Raw genomic sequence first — 21,088 nt, 5'->3', positions numbered from 1 at the left:
TCCTTCTTTAAAAATTGGCATTGTGCTGTCTGTATTACTGAGTTAAATTGAATCATTTTAGAGCATCTAAAGTACAGTTATTTTTCATTATTCATGGTAGTTATGTTCTATAAAGTGTGTGTGTATATGTGTGTGTATAGTGTGTGTGTGTGTGTGTGTGTGTGTATTCATGTTCTATAAAACTGCTGCAAATACTGAACTTTTGCTCCTAGGGCAAATACAGAGTTAGTTTTCTGCAAGCCTCTAGTCACAACATTTTCATCAGTCACTCAATACATAACGTTGTTTTATATATGTTTCTGTTTAAAGACACCTTATTTAATATATATCATTGATTAATTCATATTGAACTCACAGCCAGCAGTATTATAACTCAGGCCTGAATGAAGCTTATGTAACACACACATTTTTTCCATAAGGCACTTCACAGCCTTCTTGCACTTAGGAACTCTAGACCAAACTTCAGCACTGTGCTTGGGGGCCATTTTAAACAACAAAATCACAAAGAAAAGCACAAAATGTGAAAAATGTGGCAGTAAACAGAATGTGAAAAGGATACTTGTTTGCAATATAAGCTGAAGCAGTAGCCTGTTAACTCAGCTGGGAAGGTGCATTTCAGGTGACTCAAAGTTTTTCACCACCCTGCAAATGTGCCCTAAGTATCGATTTGGAGGTTACAAATAAATCTTCGCATGTAGGCAGATTCACAAATATGAATTTTATGAATTTTCAGTATTTTAAAGTTGTGTTTATTTACCACATAGGTTAAGTTAAAATACAAATATAAAGCAAGGATCTTTCTGGAGGAAAGCCTTTCGTTTGGAGTCCTGGGGGAGCATGGCCGAGGAGTCACTGAACATTTTGGAATCGATGTAAGCTCTCCTTTTTTGGAACATTCCCTCATACAGTAACCATGCAGTTCCATCCTGCTGGGCAGGTTTCATGGGCACAAGACAGTGTTCCTCATCGATGTGCAGGGTGCAGCTTTGGTGTCTGTCACTTCACTGAGCCCACAGAGGATAGGGTCCCTATCTTCCCTTGGAACTCAGTGACTAATGATAGAATTTGTTTTCTGTTTACATGGTAACACTTGATCCCAGCTTTCAGTGTTTCTTCTCTAGAAACAGTTAAATTTGCCTTCCATTTTTTCTTTAAAATCAGTAAGAATTCTCTAAGTTGTCCTTTAGAAAGTATCAAAGCAGTGAAAAGATGTTCTTTCTAATATTTAAAATTCTATATTGTTATTTGTGTGTATGGGGGTGATTTATATATATATGTATATATATATATATATATATATATATATATATATATATGTAATAGAAATACCACCAGCATGGATTAACAAAGCCGTTCAAGGTCCCAGACAACTGGAGTGAGTTTTTCATTGTTTCTTTTGTGAAAGGAAATGAGCCTCAACTAGCCCCACTCTTAGTGTGTTTTGCTCCTAGAGCCTCGGAGAGGAACAGTGTGGGCCCATCTGCAGAACCTGTCCTTACCCACCTCTGTGTGGTTGATGAGAAGGAAGCTTTTCTCCAAATCTTGTGCATAAAAGTTTTGCAACTTGTGTTAAAATGTTGAACTATAAAACATAAACTCACCTTAGATTATTTGCATCCCTCTACCCATACAGACCTAGAGAAAAATGTAGAGCAGAATGAATATCACACCAAGTTGACTGAAGCATACTCTTCAAAGACATACTGACATTTGGCAATGAAATACACTGAAGAATTTAAGATAAATGGAAATGTAATTCAAGTAAAATTTACACCAGAACAATTTTTAAGGGATGAAAATTTGAAAGAAGGAAAAAGCACTATCTAATTTCACTGTTCTAGTTTTCTCACTGCTTCCAGCAGTTGTCTCAGAGGTAGCATTTGTAATGGCTTGAGTAAGAGTGCAGAATGTATGAGCCTTATTTGGACCCTAAATCAAACAAATACTGTGAAAAACAAGCTTTGTGAGACAGAGATACTTGAACACTCAGTATTTGATATTAAGAAATTTTTCATTTTTTAAGTGTGGTAATGTTTTTGAAAGAGTGCATATCTTTTAGAAATGCACACTGAAATATTTATAGATGAAAACATAAAAAGTCTGAGATTTGCTCCAAAGAAATGAAGAGGGCAGTAGGGGGCTTATACGTGGAACAGGATTGTCTGTAAGTTGATAATTATTGAATCTGGTGATGGGGATTCTTTATACTTTTGTGTATGTTTGAAATTTTTCATAATGAAAGGTTAAAAAAAAGAAGAGTGCACAGATTTCCTTGTTGGATCTGTGGAACACTTGGGAAAATACCAGATGTGATCTGATCAGTCATTATTATGGCCATCAGTGAGTAGTTACAGAATGGCTGCTGAATGCAGGATGGAACTTGGTGCTGGGGGCTGGAGCAGAAGGTGAGGACCAAAGGAGTGCTGAGCAGTTGAGAAGGTAGTGGGTACTCAGGAGCCCAGTGGGCACATTAGGTTCACCACTGCCCAGTTGGTCCATTTTGGTCAGAGCCCATGATGGCCCATTGCCATCATGTTTGGATAAATTGATTTCATTTTTGAAAAGGTGGAAAAGGTAAATGGAATGTAGTACTTGTTCCAAAGTGTTCAAAACCCTGATAGATTTCTTTTTATTTCTCTCAAGTACCTTCTATGGAGAAGGCCATCTGAGACCACTGTTTTAGCAAGGAAATGATCTTATCTTGTACCTCTGAATATGTTTAGTATCAAACAACTTTAGATTTCATCTTTTATCTAGCTCTTCCACTGTGAATAAATTGTCAATGAATGATGGAATAGCCAAAAAGTATAAAGTGAGACATCTTCAGAGGTGGGCTATGAAACATCGGTCCTTTTAATGATTGATTTTGTGTGACTGACCCTTTATTTTCAAGGAGGTAGTTTGAATCCAGATGTTGACATGATTAGTGCTGAAATTTTGTCTCTAGGATTGACATTGACCTCCCCCCCCCCTTTTCTTTATATTGAGAAATAACTCCCGCTGTCCCTCTTTTCTGACAGATTGATGATATTGATCTTATCAGTGCCAACATGGAGAATTCACTTGCTTCTATTGGGGGTTTCTGCTGTGGCAGGTCTTTCGTAATTGACCATCAGGTGGGTTCTTTTTAAAAACAAAAGTAAAAACTGAAACCTGTTGCTCCATTGGTCAACTAAAAATGTAACTGCTATTACAAAATTTCATTCTAACTTAGTTTGTCAACACAATTTTTATTTAGAAGTAGATTTGTTAAAGAATCATTCAAAATATTTACATTTAGAAATTATCTCCCTTTCTAAAAAAGTTTTGGTTTTGTTACATAACTTCTGTACATGCCTGGGTCTTACCACCTCACCTTTTGTACGTGCTATTTGATAGGGAGTGCAGAGATTTGGTGCCTTTAGTTTTTTTAGCCAAAGAAAAACAAAGACAAAAAAAAGTGTTTATGTTTTATAACTTGTGTGTTTCTTCTCAGCGACTTTCTGGCCAGGGATACTGCTTTTCAGCTTCATTACCTCCCCTCTTAGCTGCTGCTGCAATTGAGGCCCTCAACATCATGGAAGAAAATCCAGGTATAACCTTTAAACACAGGAAATCAAAGATATTTCAAGTCATGTTAGCCATGCTGCTGGTTTGCCTTTTTGGAGAAATTAGCTGGAGGAAATGATTTCCCAGACAAAGCTCTGGCTCTGAATTACATTATCTGGCAATTTATGGGAAAAATGATAGTGAAGAAGTTGTCCCTGCCTCAGGGTTTTGGGTTAGAGCTTCTCTCGTGTTTCTGGAGGTGAAGCCAGAGCCAAAGCAAAGCTCGCTCCCTTGGTGGGCAGAGATGCCAGAAAAAGGAGGGACTAGCTCTGGGCCAGTCATCCTTTAGTTTATCGGGGGGTTTTGAGAAACTAGGTGAAGTATGCTAATTTTTGGTACTTATAATTTTATAACTTGTCTAGTTTTCCTCATCAGCCTTTGATTCATGAGTTGGTGCTGAGGCCATACAGGTTTACCAACTATTAAAGCTTGCTTAATGGGCAGTCGACTCAATTTAAAATGTGGTTTTGGGCTGTGATAGCGCCTCCTCACCAAAGGCTAAAAGGAAAATGGAAAAGCAGGCCTCGTATTTGTAATTTTAAATTTTATAAATTTCTAAAGATTCAGCATTGGTTTCAATTCAGAGAATCAGTAAAAGTGAGTGTTTCTGTGTGCACATTCATATGCTTGCTTATCAGATACCCTGCCACTGCTGTCTCCTCAGATATTTCAGTTTGTGGATTTTCCTTAAAAGAAAGTGAAAATATCAAGAAGAGATCATAAACATTACTGTAGTGTCTATTTTTTTCCCAAATTGTTTAGGGTCCAGAAATATTTAATATATTTGTACCCTTTTGTTCTTGGCCAGATAATTTATAGTATCTTAATAAGAGCAAGAGCCATTGTTTTGTTGCGGAAAACCTCATCCCAGATTTTGCTGAAAGTTGGGTGAGCAGGTGCCAGCTAGTATATGCCACAGATGAAAGTTGGGGACCTTCAGAGGAGTTACTGACTGTCTATTTGTGTGTTATTAGTGGGCAGAAGGATTTGCTGCATTTTAAATTGATGAACTGGATCTTTAAAAACATTTTTAGATTAGTATATGAAATCTTCCAAATGTACTTATCAAATGTATTTGTTTCCTTCAGGTATTTTTGCAGTGTTGAAGGAAAAGTGCAGACGAATTCATAAAGCTTTACAAGGGTGAGTTTTACATATTTTCAACCAACTCAAAGTTTATCTGCACAACATTTAAACAACTTGTGAAAAATTTTGAATGTCACCTCTTTGGTTTTCAGTGCATTTAATAGGCTTGAGTCAGTTTGTCTAAACTGCAGCTAAGAAACCAAAAACACAGTACATTCAAATTTGTCTCTGTGTGTGAAACCAGAGCATCCATTTTGTCATTGTTTTAAAATATCATAACTTTGTTTTTCTAAAAATGATACCAGCTCATTGGTAAAATACTACAGCAGTACAGAAGGTAACAAAGATGAAAAAAAATAACACAACATGCTGCCACCAGAAATAACCAGCATAAACACTGGAGATTTTCCACACATCTGTAAGGGTAAAAGGATGACAGTGGGTTCATACTGTCCATGCTGCTTTTTAGAAAATTACTGATTTATTTTAAGTTACTTCAAGAAAAAGAAACAAGTGAAATCGAAGTGAACCTTATGAGTGTTCTGTTTACTTTTGTTTTAACTACACAAGAATAGTTCTTTAAGATTCCTCTAGAATTGAGAAAAAAATTGAGGCTAGGACATCTTCAGGCAGATTTCTTATCTTACAGAAAATGATCTCACCTTGCCTGTGGTTTCTTTTTGCCTTTCCAAGTTGAAACCTGCCTTCTCAGTCATAGAAGTCTTATCCCTATTGCCAGATATGGAAACTAGAAACTTTTCTAAAAAGGACAGTTAATAAATAAGCGGGTCACAGATGTTCCCGATAAAGTAGGGGGAGAAATAATTGAAGTCTGGGTCTGACTTTCTGATCCTAACAAAAGTCCTTGCATGATTTATGGTAGAGAGATATTATTGTTTCCAGTTACATTGGCTTACGAAATATTAATAAACCAGTTCAGCCTAGCACATTGGAGTCACTGTCAATTCATGCACACCTACCTCAGATGCCCTTTATTCTATGAGTGTTAATTTGTTTATTTTTTAAGTCCAATCCTCTACTTTTCCCAGCTCTTTCACACTTTTTCTTCTCTCCAAAATCCCTAACCCTCTGTCTCACTCCACCCAGTTTTAGCTGATGGCCTTGCCTCATGCTGTCACTTGGGAACTCCCTCATTTTCCCTCACAAACCTGCACACCTGTGGGTATCCGAACCAGTTTTCCCTCATGTTATAGCCAAAGAAACGTTCCTCCTTCCATCACAGCTCTTCTTTCTTAAGGACCGAGTGCCTTTGGTTGTCTCCTCTCCTTTCTCTTCAGTCTCTCCCCTTTCCTGAGTCAAGTACATTCAATTAGCATTCAAGTACACTCTGCCCTATCTTGTCTTAAATCCTTCTTTCCTGTGACCCCATACTCCCCTCTAGCAAGTAGCCCATTGCTCTGCTTCTCTTTGTAGCCAGTCTTTTTCCAGAGTTGTTTATGTCCTCTCCACATCCTCAACTCTCATGTACACTTGAAACTACTGAAACCCACGTCTACTGCACTTTACCCAGAATGTTCCTGTGACTACCGAGGGATGACTGTATTTTCTGATGTTAAAACATCCTTGCATTCCTGAGTAAATCCCTCCTTGATTACAGTATATTTTTCTGCACTGTTAGTTAGAATTTTGAATTTTTATATCCATATTTATAATTTAAATGGGCCTATAATCTTTTGTTACAACAACCTTACATAACCTAGGAATCAATGTGTGGTAGCCTCAATAAAGTATTGAGCAGTTTTTCCACTCCCCTGCGTTATGGAGCCATTGTATAAGACCAGGCTTGATTATTTGTTTCTTCAAAGTTGAGCAGGACTCCTCTGTAAGACTCTCTAGACTTGGGGCCTTTGGGCTGGGCATAGTCTGTGATTCTCTCTCTTGTGTCTGTATTATTTCCCCTTTTTATTTTCTGTTTCTGTCGTTTTGATTCTTATGATAATCTGTCCAGGATTTTGCCCAGCATGTTTTTTTAAGTTTGATTTTGTTTTTTACTCATATTTTGTTTTCTCTGATTGATTTTTTTTTCCTTATTTCTCTACTTTCTTGTTTCATTGAATTGTGTTTTTTTCCTCTTTTTTAGCTTTTTACATTTAGGTTATTGGTGTTATTATTTTCCAATAAATATCTTAAGGATAAACATTTCAGAGGCAGTAAGTATTTTCAGTGTTCAGTTCTAAGTAATTTTTTTTAGTCTCCTCTAATCAGTGATTTGCTTCTCTCATCTCTGAGGTTGCATTTGGGAGAGGAAGTCAGCAGCCTATGCTACTTTGGGTCCTTGCTGGAATCTTGAAGAGCCCCTAAATTCTAACAGATAATTATTCATGTCCAGTGCTTTCCCCACACTAAGCACATGATGGAGACCACGTCTGAACTGTTGATTGTTCTATCCCTAAGACCTAGACCAGTGTTTAGTATTTCCGTTTGGTAAAATGGGTAAAATAATATGGTAAATAACATGCTTTCCAGAAATGCTTTTTTTAAGTATAACAGGCTCTGAAACACAGCTTCTAACTTTCTGAACTCAAGTTATAATTCTCTGTCCATTTGGTTTTAGTTAAACTTTAATGCGGCATCCAGGCAGCCAGAAAGAGGGCATTTTGTTTCATTCCTTCTCACACCAACTTGCTCCACCTAACATGTGAGATGAGCCCATTTGATCAAATAATAAGCTCAATTGGGCTTATAGGTGCCTTGTTTGTATCAAGGAAAATCCAGGCCATTTAATTCATATGAAATGCAATTTGAAAAGTAATTTTTTAAGTTCTCCCTGAGAGTACATGACCTAAAACAATTAATACTTCTTTGTGTACAAGTTTAACACATTGAAAAATCACCTAAGAAATGGGTTTTGAAAGCATATTTCTTAGTTTCTACAGTAGTAAAACAACTGATCTATAAGGTTTCCCCATATTCCAGAAGCCCCAGAGTCTAAGATTCCATGATTCAAATCTGCAGCCTGATTTATTGAGAGATCCTGGTGTGATGCATTACATTTAAAGAAAGTAGACACAAATTAATGATGTTCAAGGGTGGTTTGAAAGGCAGGTGAGCTTAGCTTCCTCACTTAATGTGATACTCGGCACAGGTAGTCATTCAGTAAAAGCTTGTTGAGTCCTAAACATGTTTGAAGAATCAAATATGCTAGCAAGTACTTTTTGTGCTCATTTCATTCTAAGGGAAAAGCAAATCTTTCCAGGTAAAGCAGATTAAATGAAAGCCATTTAAAGTGTTTAGCCCAATTTCAAATAGACATGTATCACTATTTTTGTCCTAGGAGATAGGTCAGAAATCAAACCATACCTGGCTAAATTATATGGCCTACTGTTCTCATAACACTGCAATAATCATTTGAAAATACAGGCTTTCACCCCTAAAGAAATCTCCCTTCCTTCCTGAGAAACAGCAGATTTCTGTGCTGTTAATCCTAAGAGAGAAGAAAATAATTGTAATTCAAGAAAAATTTAAAATTAAACATGTACACAAGAAGACAGCTTTACAACCTAAATATATTGTTGGTGATCAAAGTATAAAATTTTAGTGTTAGAAATCATCCCTGTAGTTTATAAAAGACAAGATACAAAATGAAGATTTAGAAAATAAGGAAGCAGCATTATCAATTATAATATGTTATCCATGGAGGAAACAGAGGTAATAGAAAATAATGGTGCAGACACTTCCCTAAAGTGGGTGATGAGGGAGACCCCCAGAGGAGTGACCCTGGACCTGGGACTGGGCGTGTCTGGCGCTAGCTATGCAAGAACAGGAGAGAAAAGGTGAGAGGAAGCGACAGGGCAGAGGCCCAGGGCTGAGTGGGCCTGCAAGGGGCCCCTCGAGGAGGGGTTGGCCCCAGCCAAGGTGGGTGAGGCACGTAGACCGTCTGGTGGGAGGCTGGGGATGACGCACGTGTTCTCTGTGAAATGTGAGCCGGAGGGTCCCGCGGGACCTGGAATCCTCTTCCCAGCCATGCTGCAGGGTGTCCTAGACTAGGAAGCACTGCCCATAGCATGTGTTTTTTTACCTCCATTTGTCAGATCTGAAATCCCACCACATGATGTTTCCCATGGAAGTCCCAAGTTTCTGTCACATTCATTAATGCAGAGTTTGTAAAATTATTTATATGTGAGAAATCTGAGCTCGGAAGAGGATTTATGCTTGTGTGTGTTTCCCTTCCTCAGCATTTCTGGATTAAAAGTGGTGGGTGAGTCCATTTCTCCAGCATTTCACCTCCAGCTGGAAGAGAGCACTGGGTGTCGAGAAAGAGATGTTAAACTACTTCAGGAAATAGTAACTCAAGTGAGTATCCAGTTATTCGGGTGAATCTCTTCATACCCTTCTACCCTGAACCCAAGCAGTTTTTAAGGTCATTTTCAAGAATGCTCTCTTTGCCCTAAGAGATTGGGTACAACAGAAGTTGTGGTTACCCCTCTGGTGACATGGAATTGTTCCAGTGCCCAGCCTTCCCAACATCTGTCCCTGCCCAGTGGAGTCTGTAGCACGTCTCTACTGACAGGCTGTAGGTTATTCCATTGGGGCAGTTTTCAGCTCACATTGAAGTTGTGTTCTTTGCCACATTGTATTAAAATACACTTTGCTTCCACTCTGAATAATTAGTTTTCCAGAAAACCCAGTTGCTTACTATTTACAAAGCCAGGCTTTTGCACATGTAGGTGGGGATGGCATTGTGTATGGTGATGGTGCACAACACCGGACAGCTGACTGTCTGGGGCTGAACACCCAGCATAGCTCAGAAACAGGTCGAAATAATCTTGTAACCAAAAAGGAAGGAAGGAGAGCCACTCCTTTACCATGCCAAACTTGGGAGCTTGATTTAAATGTCTGACTTCTGAAAGTCTTACTACTAAGTGTACCTTAGTTATTAACTAAGAAACGCATCACTAGGGAAGATCTCTTGGCCTTTTACTGTTCAGTAGAGCTGCATTCACCCAAGTCCTCTCTCCTCACTTTCCTCGTTCTAAAGAACGGTCAAGTCGCCCTGCAGCACTGAGCACCGAGGGAGGTGCTGCCTTGTACTTGAATCTGAAATACATGGAGTATGTATTTGAGAATTTCCTTGTCCTGCTTGTCCTGACAGTTCCTTTCAGAGGCTCCTTCCCTGAGTCCATGCTGCCAGGCATCAGGGTAGTAGTGATGGTCAAGTCTGCCATGTGCCCCTGCCCGGCTGTGGCACAGCAGGCAGTCACGTGGCTGCTCAGTATGGAGACTGTGGTGCTAAGCCAGCCTCTGGCTTCACCGCTGGCTTCAGCTGACCTGTACCCTACGATGTGTGAACCACAGTACCTGCAGTCATTGATTCATGGAGAGCTTCTTGCAACTTGTGGATCATTGATTCGTGGAGAGCTTCTTGCAACTTGTGGCCTTCCAGAGTCAGTTGTCCTAAAAAAACAAAATAAAACCAAACCCAGAATATGAGATTCCTAATTAAGGAAACGTGTCAGATTATGAATGAACAGGCTGGAGTGGCTCTCGCCTTGCTGGGTGAGGAAATGTCATGGATGTCTCCTCAGGTGCAGCTCTGCAAACATGAAAAAAAACTCTTTAAAGGGGAAAAGCATCCCACAGACCTTTTTTACTGCCTCGGTGTTTTTATTGTCATACTACTTAAATGTATAAGCCATAAAAGGAAGTACAACATCCTTTTAATTAGAGCTCCTATACAAATGTAATACCAAAACAAATTTATAAATTAAATATAAGCAGAACAGACAAGCCTAGTAAAAGTCAAATTATGACATTACCTTCATGTGACAGCTGAGTTTGTTTTCTAACTGAGTTGCCGGGTGGTGTGACTGACGCCGACTGCCGCCAGAGCAGCCTTGTGAAGCTGCATGTCCTGTGTTGGAGTCTGTGGTGACGCCGTTATTATCCCAGAGCCTCCCCTCGAACCCCCCTCAGGGTGCTTCTCTACACACTTGTGTCACGGGACGTGGGCCTTCTCTAGGTGCCAGGGTGTCAGTTCCAGTCAGATCCACCTCGGTTCTTTTCTCACTGGGTAGCAACAGCTAAGGTCTTACTGCTACTCTGTTCCAGAGGGAGACTCAGAAAGGGCATGTGAATCAAGTGACTCGATACTTCTCTTACATAGGTTATCCTCATAACAAAAAGAAAAAGTGAGTCTGGACAATTCACAGATCCCAAAATTACATCTGTGGGCTCCCGCTGGATATTGGCTATCTTCAGGAAATCACCTTGAGAGTTGAATGATGAGAGAACAGGCTCTGGGGAAGGGAACAGAATACTATCTGGAAACTGCATTTGTAGGAAGGAAGAGGAAAACTCTTAGAGTTTCTTTGCATCATTGCAGCTTCCATCTTAATAAGTCTTTTGTCTTGTTCCTCTTTGCTTTTTCTTTTCAGTGTTTGAAAGAGAAAGAGAAGAAAGGATCATGACACCGTAGTTCTTGTTTAAGCTTTGCAGAAATGAGCAGTTCTGCCAAATTTTTGTTGACTTCCTGATAAAACAGTTTTTACAAACGGAGCTATGGTTTATACTGTTTCTTAACTAGACAGGACTAGAAACAGAGCCAGTCCAGATGTTTGCAGAAGGAGTTAACTTTTCCAAGTACACTTCCAGAATGTAGAATCAGCAAAAGACATTGCCTGCCGTTGTTTTCCATCTATTCCTAGCAGAGGAAAACCTTGCCTCACAGCTTACAGAATGGCCCCCTTCAGGCAAATACCTGCACTGCCACACACTGGCAGTGATTGTTCTTTCCTTTACAGCACCCCTTGCTCTAGCTGATTGTTTGTTTGTTTGTTTGTTTGTTTAAAAATACAATTCACATTCCATAAAATTCACTCTTTATACAGTTGAGTGGTTTTTAGTATCCTCACAGTGTTGTGCAGCCATCACTATCTGATTTCAAAACATTTCATCACCCCAAGGAGAAACCCTTATAAACCATTACCCTCGTCTGACTTTATGCTTTATTTTGATAGCAATTATTTAATTTTTTTAAAAATGTTGGCAGGTAGCTGATGTATTGGAAAGCTGTGCAAAATGTGACACCAGACTCTTACGTGCTTGGTAGTACTGTGTCCAAGTGTAGCACATGGGAATCAGAAGTGTTGTTGATATTTGACGTGTGAGCAGTTCCTCTCTGAAATGATTCTGCTGGCGTTACTAAGTCCAGCTCTTGGTTAGCCTCCGGGGCTTTGTTGGTCCTGTTTCCCCTTGTCCTAACTCTGCTTTGCCTAAAGTGGTAACCACTAGTTACCTATGGCTGTTTAAATTAAGTCAGATTCAAAGTTCAGTGTTACAGTTGCACTAGCCATATCTCAAAGTGCCCGAGAGCCACATGGGCCCCTGACTGCCATCCTGGACAGCACAGGGCGAACACCTCCATCATGGCAAGAAGTTCTGTAGAACAGTGCTCTCAAGATGATAAGATGATTCTGTGGTATTTTGTTTTGTCTTCTAGCAGTTATAATTGGAAAAATGAATTAAAACTACTATTGAGAGTAGCATTTCACTGCACCTTCCTGTTTTAATGACCGGTGTCTGCAGTCCAGGTTGCAAATGTATTCCTTTTCCTCATACAGTGCATGGACAGAGGCATCGCGTTAACTCAGGCACGCTACCTGGAGAAAGAAGAGAAGTATCTCCCTCCTCCGAGGTTGGTAGACTTAAAATTATGACCTGAGTCATTGTTTTCTACTTTAAACTCTGTATGAAATGTATTATGTTTTGAAATTTTTTGAAAGACTGTCACAGGATAAGGAAGAATGTGTATTGTTAAAAGATAGAACATCACCTGTTTCTGTTCTTAAACTAGTTGTTTTCCCATTTCAATTGAAAATGCCCTCAGGACTCTCTAATTAACTTAAATGGCACATCTGCGATCCCAAGAAGGAACTGGGACAGCCCAGGTTCTCATTGGCGACGACCTGCCACTGTGCTGCGGTAGCGTGTGCTGGGCCAGCTGTTTCCGCCACCAGGATAGTCCTTACGGTGGGGTCGGTGGGGGGCACAGTCTGGGGGTTGCTGCTCATCCCACCTCTGGCCCAAGTGCTGTGTGGTACTTCATCTGACAAACACGTATTAAACACCCAAGGAAAAGCAAAGTGACAGTGGGGAAAACCTCTACAGAGGTTCAAGCGGCCCTCAATGGGAAGGCGCCTTGACTCATGATTTAAAACTGGCATTCATTCAACACCTGATTCTGTCCCCTAAGCACTTAAACAGTGTAATCCAAGAAGGTAGACGCCCAGAGCTTGAGGGTTTCAGGGTCATGACACAGGTCAGGGAGGTCACAGAGGAGGAGGGCATGGTTAGTTCTGGCCTGGGAGGGGCTGAGGCTTCCTAGAACAGGAGACACTTAAGCCAAGCCTGCAAAATCAAGCATATCAAACAAGCTGGGGTGGGCATCAGGCCTTCCAGCAGGGTCTGCAGTGGTGTGGAGACCTACAGGTGCATCTGGGGAGCCCAGAGGACAGATTTGAGAGGCACCATGGAGAGGGAGCGTGGAAGAGTCTGGGAGCGACCCACAAGAGCACACGTGGAAGACTGTTCTGGCAGCAGCTTGAAAGCACCCTAAAGGTCCTGCTCTCTCCATTCTAATTACACCATCCAAAGTTGTGATCCTGTGTTTCATGAGGACAGGGGCCACCATCGTTTTGTGCCCTCAGGACTCTGGGCCCAGCCCAACTCAGTGTGTATGTGTCCAGTGGCTGATGCAGATGTTTGCAGAGGGGAGTGAGAGGGACAGGGGTAGAAGTGCCCTGTCAGGCTGATATTTCTTGTCTTCAGTTTCCTGAAAACTTGAAAATTTCTGCCTCACATCAAAGTATTGTAGAACCTCTGTATGACTTATTGAATTACACTTATGAACAACCACACGCTCATTAATATGAGAAACGTTGACTTCCTGCTTTGGGCCTGATACTGCTTGCAGCGGTAGATTTAAAGGACGGAGTTTCCTGCCGGCCCTGGGCAGAGCCCTACTGCAAGGTTACCTTGACTAGATCGCTACTAGTCCAGGCAGGGAACGGCAAACTCCTGTAAATAGCAGATAGTAAAATGCTTTCAGCTTGCAGGACACAAGGTCACTGCCACAACTACGCAACCCTGCCAGGGCAGTGAGAAAGTGGCTATGGACAGTAGGCCATGTTCCAGTAGAAGAGCTTTATTCACGAAAGCAGGTGGCAGGCTGACGCTTGGTATAGACCCTCATTTGACTGTCTTTTGTGTCCCTTATTATTTCTCAGCATTAGGGTTGTGGTCACAGTGGAACAAACAGAAGAGGAACTAGAGAAAGCTGCGACCACAATCAGCAAGGTGGCCCAGACCGTGCTGCTTTAGTCTGGGACCTGGTGGCCTCTCACCACGCAACACGCAGACAGACCTGAGTCACTGCAGAGTGAGCCAGAGGGGGCCTGCGGGAACCACATCGGGTGTCACTAGATGGTGTGGATATCGACTCAGTGTATGACCATGAGAAGGATGCTGGGTACTTAAAAGAAAACAAATCCAAAAGCCCAAGAACTGATTTTCTTAAGAGAAAAACTAACGACAGCATATAACTGATATTTAAATTGTGCTGTTTAGCACTATTTAAACGTTTTATTAATACTACTATTTTATATTCTTTTTTTGGTTGTCATTGTTTAAAAATGGAGCTTCAGTGTATCTTCTTTTCCTTCTAATGATAAAGATTGTGAGCACTCCTTAATATCTCATAGAAAATTTTCTGCAACATTAAAGCTTAGAGGCACTTCAGCATATATGATACAAAATGTATTGAAGATCTCATTCAACCACATCTTTTTCAGTCTTCGTCATGTGAAGCTCAATGGTGGCTAATATATAAAGAATACTTTATGTGTGATCATTATAAATTTTTCATTATAATATATTTGAATCCTAGAATTTTTATATACACTAAATACTGATGTTGTACCATTTCTAACAGTGAATCTTAGCATCCCTAACCAGAGAATAGTCATTATACTTCCTAAGTGAGCAATAATTTAAATCAAATGCTATTTTATTTTAGTATAATTGACCTTTACATTCGTTATGTGTTGACTTCTAATCTGTTTTCAGAAGAGGATTATTGTGATGATCCCAAAATAGAAATCATGTCCTTGATATTTTAGAATATCTAGAATGTGTTCTTTTTTGTATAGGTACATATAACTACAAGCTTTTTTTCTAAGCTAAAGAAAATGAGACCTTTATTTCTTTTCAGCTTATGAATTCCAAATACCTAAAATAGATGTGAAAGCACTAAAAATAAAATTTTTAAGCTGTGCTTCAGTTATCTGTTTTTTCTTTAGCAAACCAAGTTGAGTGGTATAAATGTTTGTGATATGTGCCATAAGGTACTACATAAATATTACACTATTACTCCATCTCTTATTAAAGGGAAAGGAATAAAATTATATTAAAAATGTCATTTTATAATATATGTTCATAATAACAAATGGTCTTCAACATCTTTTTAAATAACATATTTTTTTAATGTTTAGTTTGTATTTTGCTCGAGGTATTTTGTACATATGTGCCTTGTGATTGCTGCTGCTTTAAAGGATACAGTACTCTTTGGGGGATGAATCCGTTTTGTTTTGTTTTGTTTTTTAATGAAATAAACCTACATTCCTGATAATCAGTCTTTTGCATATGTAATCTGTTCAACAGAATAGTCTCTTGATTTTAAATTCTGCAGACCTAGGGTAGTATTCTGTGTGTGTGTGTGTGTTTGTGTTGTGGGGGTTTTGGGAAAATATTAATTTAATTTCTTAGTGCCTTTCTTCAATGTACAGTATCTGAAATTTCCTTGGTTCCTACTGATTTAACCCTTGGCCACTTATGACTACAAAAATACCAGACCTATTATTTTTATAAACAGATTAGGATTGTAACTTTTCAACTACTTTTATAATACTCTATAAGTTAAAATTGCAATAATCTAGTTGTTTATTGCTACATTTAAAAAATGATTGGACATTCCTGGAAAAGATGGTGGGCATTATTTAACTTTATTAACATTATTTAATGCTCACACATTATTTAACTTCAATCCTTGAAACACATCAACACGAACCAAAAATAGAGTCTTTATATTAAGGCTATAGAGTGACCACAATCTGGTAATACACACCACAGAAAATATCTACTGGAAGCAATAAATTTGTATGAAACAAAATGTTGAGAAACAACAGTCATCTCAAACCTCAAGCAGGTTACAAATTGCTGTTTTAGAAACAGTGAGAGAGAGAGGGTTCTGAAGTGCTCTATCAACAGACCTCTGTTTAGAAAGGCAGTGTCTGGGTGAGCAGCATGGAAACCTTTTGAGCCGGTTTCCACTCAGCAGTTGCCCCCAGGGGAGAAAGAAGCCACCCACAACGGCTCCCTTTCTGTTGTCCACAGAAGGCTCTAGCTCAGGAAAAGTGGGGCTCTGAGTCAGGTTAGGACACATGGACCACAGGCCTAAATATAAAGCTTAAAACTATGAAACTTCTAAGAGAAAGCACAGGAGGAAATATTTTAAATCTTTGGTTAGGTAAACATAGATACAATACCAAAAGCATAAGCCATAAAAGGAAAAATTGGTAAATTAAGCTTCATTAATTCATTGTTTAATTTGTTCTTCAAAAGACAGCTTGAAAGAAATGAAGACAGGTCACAGACTGTGAGAAAATATTTGCCAATCATATGTAATAAAACGTGTATCCATAAATATAAAGAACACAACCCCAAAATAAGAAATCCAAAAGCATAATTTTAAAGTGGTGAAAGACTTGACATTGCATCAAGAGAGACATTCAAATATCTAAACTCATGAAAACGTATTCGACCTCATTAGTCATCAGAGAAATGCAAATTAAAACTACACAGAGATACTATTACACACTCACTAGAATGACTAAAATCAAAAGACAGATAACACCAAATATTGGCAAGATGTGGAAAAAATTGGAAACTACATCGTTGGTGGAAAGGTAAAATGGTACGACTACTTTGGAAAAGTTTGGCAGTTTCTTAATATAAATTTGTCATGTGGGCCAGCAAATCCACTTCCAAGAGAAATAAAAACATATGTTTGTGCAAAAAATTGTACACAAGTATTCATAGGATTTTTTTTTAATTTATTTTATTTATTTATTTTTGGCTGCATTGGGTCTTCGTTGCTGCACACAGGCTTTCTCCAGTTGCAGCGAGCGGGGGCTACTCTGTTGCGGTGCGTGGGCTTCTCATTGCAGTGGCTTCCCTTGTTGCGGAGCACAGGCTCTAGGCGCGCGGGCTTCAGTAGTTTTAACACGTGGGTTCAGTAGTTGTGGCTCGCAGGCTCTAGAGCACAGGCTCAGCAGTTGTAGCGCATGGTCTTAGTTGCTCCGCAGCATGTGGGATCTTCCCTGACCAGGGCTCGAACCTGTGTCCCCTGCATTGGCAGGCAGATTCTTAACCACTGCGCCACCAGGGAAGCCCTGTTCATAGCAGGATTATTCATAATAGTCAAATGTCTGCCAACTGATGAATGAGTAAACAGAAAGCACTATATTCATACAATGGAATACAATTCAGCGATAAAAAGAAATGGATAAATCTCAAAAAAGAAAACATTTTGGTAAGTGAAGAAACCCGATGAAAACAACCACGAAATTATGTGATTCCATGTATATTCAATGTCCAGAGCAATGTAAAAAGAAGATAAGTTAGTGGTTGCCTGCGGCTGGGGGTGAGAATGGGATTGACTGATGAAGACTGTCAGCCCCCGGGGACCTTTCCAGGAGGTGTTCTAAAACCGGATTGTGGTGATGGGTGCACAACTCTCTGAATATACTAGAAACTGTTGAATCAAGTACGAATCTCTGGTAATGAACATAACTACTAATGAACTGACTTTCTTCCAGTCATTACAGCAAATACTCTCTTATCTGTGTTGTCCATGATGAACATTTGGAAGTCTGTGGCGTGCATGGGGTGGCAGGCCTCAGCACAGAGGTGGTTCCTGCTGGGTTCCTCATCCCCTTTGTGATGTGCACGGTTTGTGACTGCACGTGGCCCACGTGCCAGAACAGAGCAGGAGGCAGCCCAAGGCAAATTCGAAAACAGAACAGGGTCTGGTCCTAGCTTATTTACTCAATAGCCATGAGTCCTTGGACAAGACCCTACTCCTCACTGAACAAGTTCTTTCTATGAAATAGAGAGTTGGGCTGAAGGACTATATTTGAATTATCTTAAATCCTCCCGCTGTCATAGTGTTTCCCAGGCCAAGTTGGAAAATTCTCCTTGGCTCCAGACAGACCTCTGAGGAAGAACTACCCATACACACCTTTCCCACAGGGGATGTGGAGGCCCCTTTGTTCAGCCTCACACCAACCAATATTCTATTTTGATGAAAATGCACAAGCCAGAAAATTTCAAATATAGTGTTCCATTCCCCCGATTGTTGGTACTTATCCTCAGAGTGACTGTCCCCCTGAACCCCACGCCAACCCTCCCCTGCTTCATGGCTTCCAAGAACTTCCTTGGAGGCACCCTCCATGCTGCTCATCACCATGGGCCCCTTTGTCCTCTCACCCTCATTTAGTCCACAGACCCCGTGACATCTGAGGAGGCTGCTGAGGGTTCCATGCACAGTGCAGAGGAAGCCCTGGAGTCAGGTCATCTAGACAAGAACCAGCATCACCACCTGCCATCTGTGTGAACCTGGAGAGTGGCTTAAACTGACTGTGCCTCAATTTCTACATCTGTGAAATGAGAGTAATCGTGCCCCAGCCCACAGAGCTGTTGTGAGAATTAGGTGAGACGATACATGCAAATACTTTAAATCGTACCTGATGTGTAGTAAGTACAAAATATGTGTTATTATTATTATTAATGATAATAATGTGAATGAGACAAATTGGCAAAAAGAACTTGATACAGGAGTGCAGATCTCTTACCTCTTATATGACCCAGTAAGAAATCACTCCAGGAGGGCTTAGGACTTAACATGACATCCAGGTCCATGATTTTTCCTGCAACTGCTTTATGGAAGCTACCCCAAATACTGAAGACTGAAGGAGTATTTCTGTCCCTTTAATTCACATGCACGGCTTAGAACCAGCTTCCTGCATGTTCTGTTGACAATCCAGATCTCCTGGCAGTTAATTCCAAGCCCACCCCTCCATCTCCCACACGGGGGCTGATAGAAAGCTGAGAAACTGAGTGCCCCACCCACCCTGGGGGCTGGAGCTGAAGAGAGAGACCTTTGTTCAAATTCCCAGCGTGTTTCTTTAGGCTCTGATGCCACTGAAAGTGAAAGAGGCAGGAAAAGTGTGGTGTGTTGTCGGGTTTCCCAGCTCCTTGCAGGTAAGCAAGACTTGTATTTTCAGCTTAGCCCTTTCTCAGCTCACAAGCTCAGAGCTAGTAGAGGTCTGGAGGCCAGGCCTCGCAACAGGCTGCCTCCATGCAGGCAGGCCTGAGTCCCCTACCAGGATAGCAGAGATGTCTCTCTATCTGAGCATCCTAATGCTGCTGCTGCTGAGCTGAGTTGAGTTAGAACAGGCCTGAGTTGCCATTTCCACGGCCTCAGATCTGTGGGTGATACATCATTTTATGGCTGTCACATCTGCCTCTTCCACATTCTTGATTTCTTTTGTTCAAGTGAAGAGAAAACCCTTATTTGCCCTATCCAATCGACCCACAGTCTCTGTTTGGAGCTGAGCACCAGGGGATTGGTGAGTGCACGTGGCCCACGGTTCCTCCACATCTGTTTTCTGTCCCTTAGTGGCTGGGTGGCCTCCTGGCTCGTCTGACTCCCCAGCTTAGATGGATGTGCAAAGTCCTTATTCTCCATCCCTGGGGATGAGGAGCCTTGCTTCCTTGTTGTTTACATTTTTAAAATTACACAGTGATTACATGTTCAAATTAAACATCCGAACAATGAGGAGGCATGAAGAATAAAACTTGAAAATCCTATTTCCACCCATTCCACTCCCCTTCCCAGGAGTAACTCTTATTCACAGTTCATTGGAGATCCTTCAGGACCAGTTTGTATTTACATATATACCTATATTCAAATATATTTTTTTTAATGCAGAACAACAGCCTTGTTCTTGTTCCTTGTTCTGACTTAACCTAGGAATTTTTCTATACCAGGCCCTTATTCCTTTTACTTTATGAAGAGTATTCTGTAGTTTGGATGTGTTACAATTTATTTGACTAATGTTCTTTTTGTAGACATTTAAGGTTCTTATTTTTTTCCTATGACAAACAATACTGAAATGAACATCCTGGAACATGTAACTATATGCGCCTCTGTGGGTATTTCTACGATGTGGATTTTAGAATTGGAATCTTGAGTCCAAGAGTTTGCAAAGTCTTTCTTTGGATAGATACCAACAAATAGTTTTATCACATATCTATATGACAAGTTTTTTTAATTTCTTTTCAAGTTTGTTATCTTTCTCTCTACAACTATTTCAAATTTTTATGCTATCAAGTCCTCCAGTCTCTTCCATTATGGCCTGGAAATTTTGCCTTGCTAAAAAGATGTCCCCACTCCAGAATTATAAAAAGGCCATCCTTTCTCCTTCAAATACTTCTTCGTATGGATCCATAGCCGCTTGGAGAGCCGTTTGTCTTGCCTTGGCTAACGTCAGAACTTTCCAACTATTGTTGACTTCTAATAGGTTTTTGTATCTGGTAGGACAAGTCTCCTATCTTTCTCTTGTTCAAAATGTTCTTTGACATTCTCACACTTTTTCTCTTCCGGAAGAATGTTAGAATCAACTTATCATATTTTAAAATCGGCACGGTTGTATCTGCACCATACAGCCTTCAAACATGTTGATGGAGACCTTAATTCTCTCAGGCAGAAACTACCTGATGAGGTCAAATGCTCCAACCAGCTGTGTTGATGGAAACCTCTTCTGAACATGCTAAAAGATCCACAGGGAGGGACTTCCCTGGCGGTCCAGTGGTTAAGACTCCACGCTCCCAATGCAGGGGGCACAGGTTCAATCCCTGGTCGGGGAACAAAGATCCCACATGCTCCACAGTGCAGCCAAAGAAAAAATTTTTTTGAAAAAAGAAGATCTATATTTATTAATCTTTGTCCCCTCTGCTCCCTGCATCAGTGCAACCTGACCCTCATTGACCCAGTAAACATTGAGTGAATAGATTCTAGGACAAGAGCTATGAGCTCTTGTTATAGACCCACGGCATTGGCTCTTCCTTACGGCCTTGTACAACCCTGAGCAAATAGCTTTACTTTATGACAGTTGGCTTTCTCATCAGTAATATGGTCACAGTCTTACAAGTCCTGCCTACCTCTCGGTGATTCTAGAACCAAATGTGTGCCTTGCGGTGTCAGAACACTAAGAGAATGAGCTAAGGTGAAACTCCCTAATGAAATGAAAATGGGAGGAGGTGGAAAGACAGGTAA

General features: G+C 40.4%; 1 protein-coding gene across 1 annotated transcript in view; it reads left to right on the top strand.

Moving 5' to 3' along the window:
• Window positions 1-14,060, top strand: part of SPTLC1 (serine palmitoyltransferase long chain base subunit 1) — a 75,459-nt gene extending 61,399 nt beyond the window's left edge. The window contains exons 9-15 of the mRNA XM_007456981.1: window positions 765-872; window positions 3,021-3,116; window positions 3,476-3,572; window positions 4,677-4,731; window positions 8,871-8,988; window positions 12,255-12,328; window positions 13,920-14,060. Of these exons, the coding sequence (XP_007457043.1) occupies window positions 765-872; window positions 3,021-3,116; window positions 3,476-3,572; window positions 4,677-4,731; window positions 8,871-8,988; window positions 12,255-12,328; window positions 13,920-14,013 (642 nt within the window). The 3' untranslated portion in view covers window positions 14,014-14,060. The remainder of the gene's footprint in view (window positions 1-764; window positions 873-3,020; window positions 3,117-3,475; window positions 3,573-4,676; window positions 4,732-8,870; window positions 8,989-12,254; window positions 12,329-13,919) is intronic.
• The last annotated feature ends 7,028 nt before the right edge of the window (window positions 14,061-21,088 follow it).

Source organism: Lipotes vexillifer, unplaced genomic scaffold, assembly GCF_000442215.2.
Source record: "Lipotes vexillifer unplaced genomic scaffold, Lipotes_vexillifer_v1.1 scaffold859, whole genome shotgun sequence".
In the NCBI taxonomy this organism is placed as follows: domain Eukaryota; kingdom Metazoa; phylum Chordata; class Mammalia; order Artiodactyla; family Lipotidae; genus Lipotes; species Lipotes vexillifer.
This window is presented reverse-complemented; position numbering and strand designations above follow the sequence as displayed.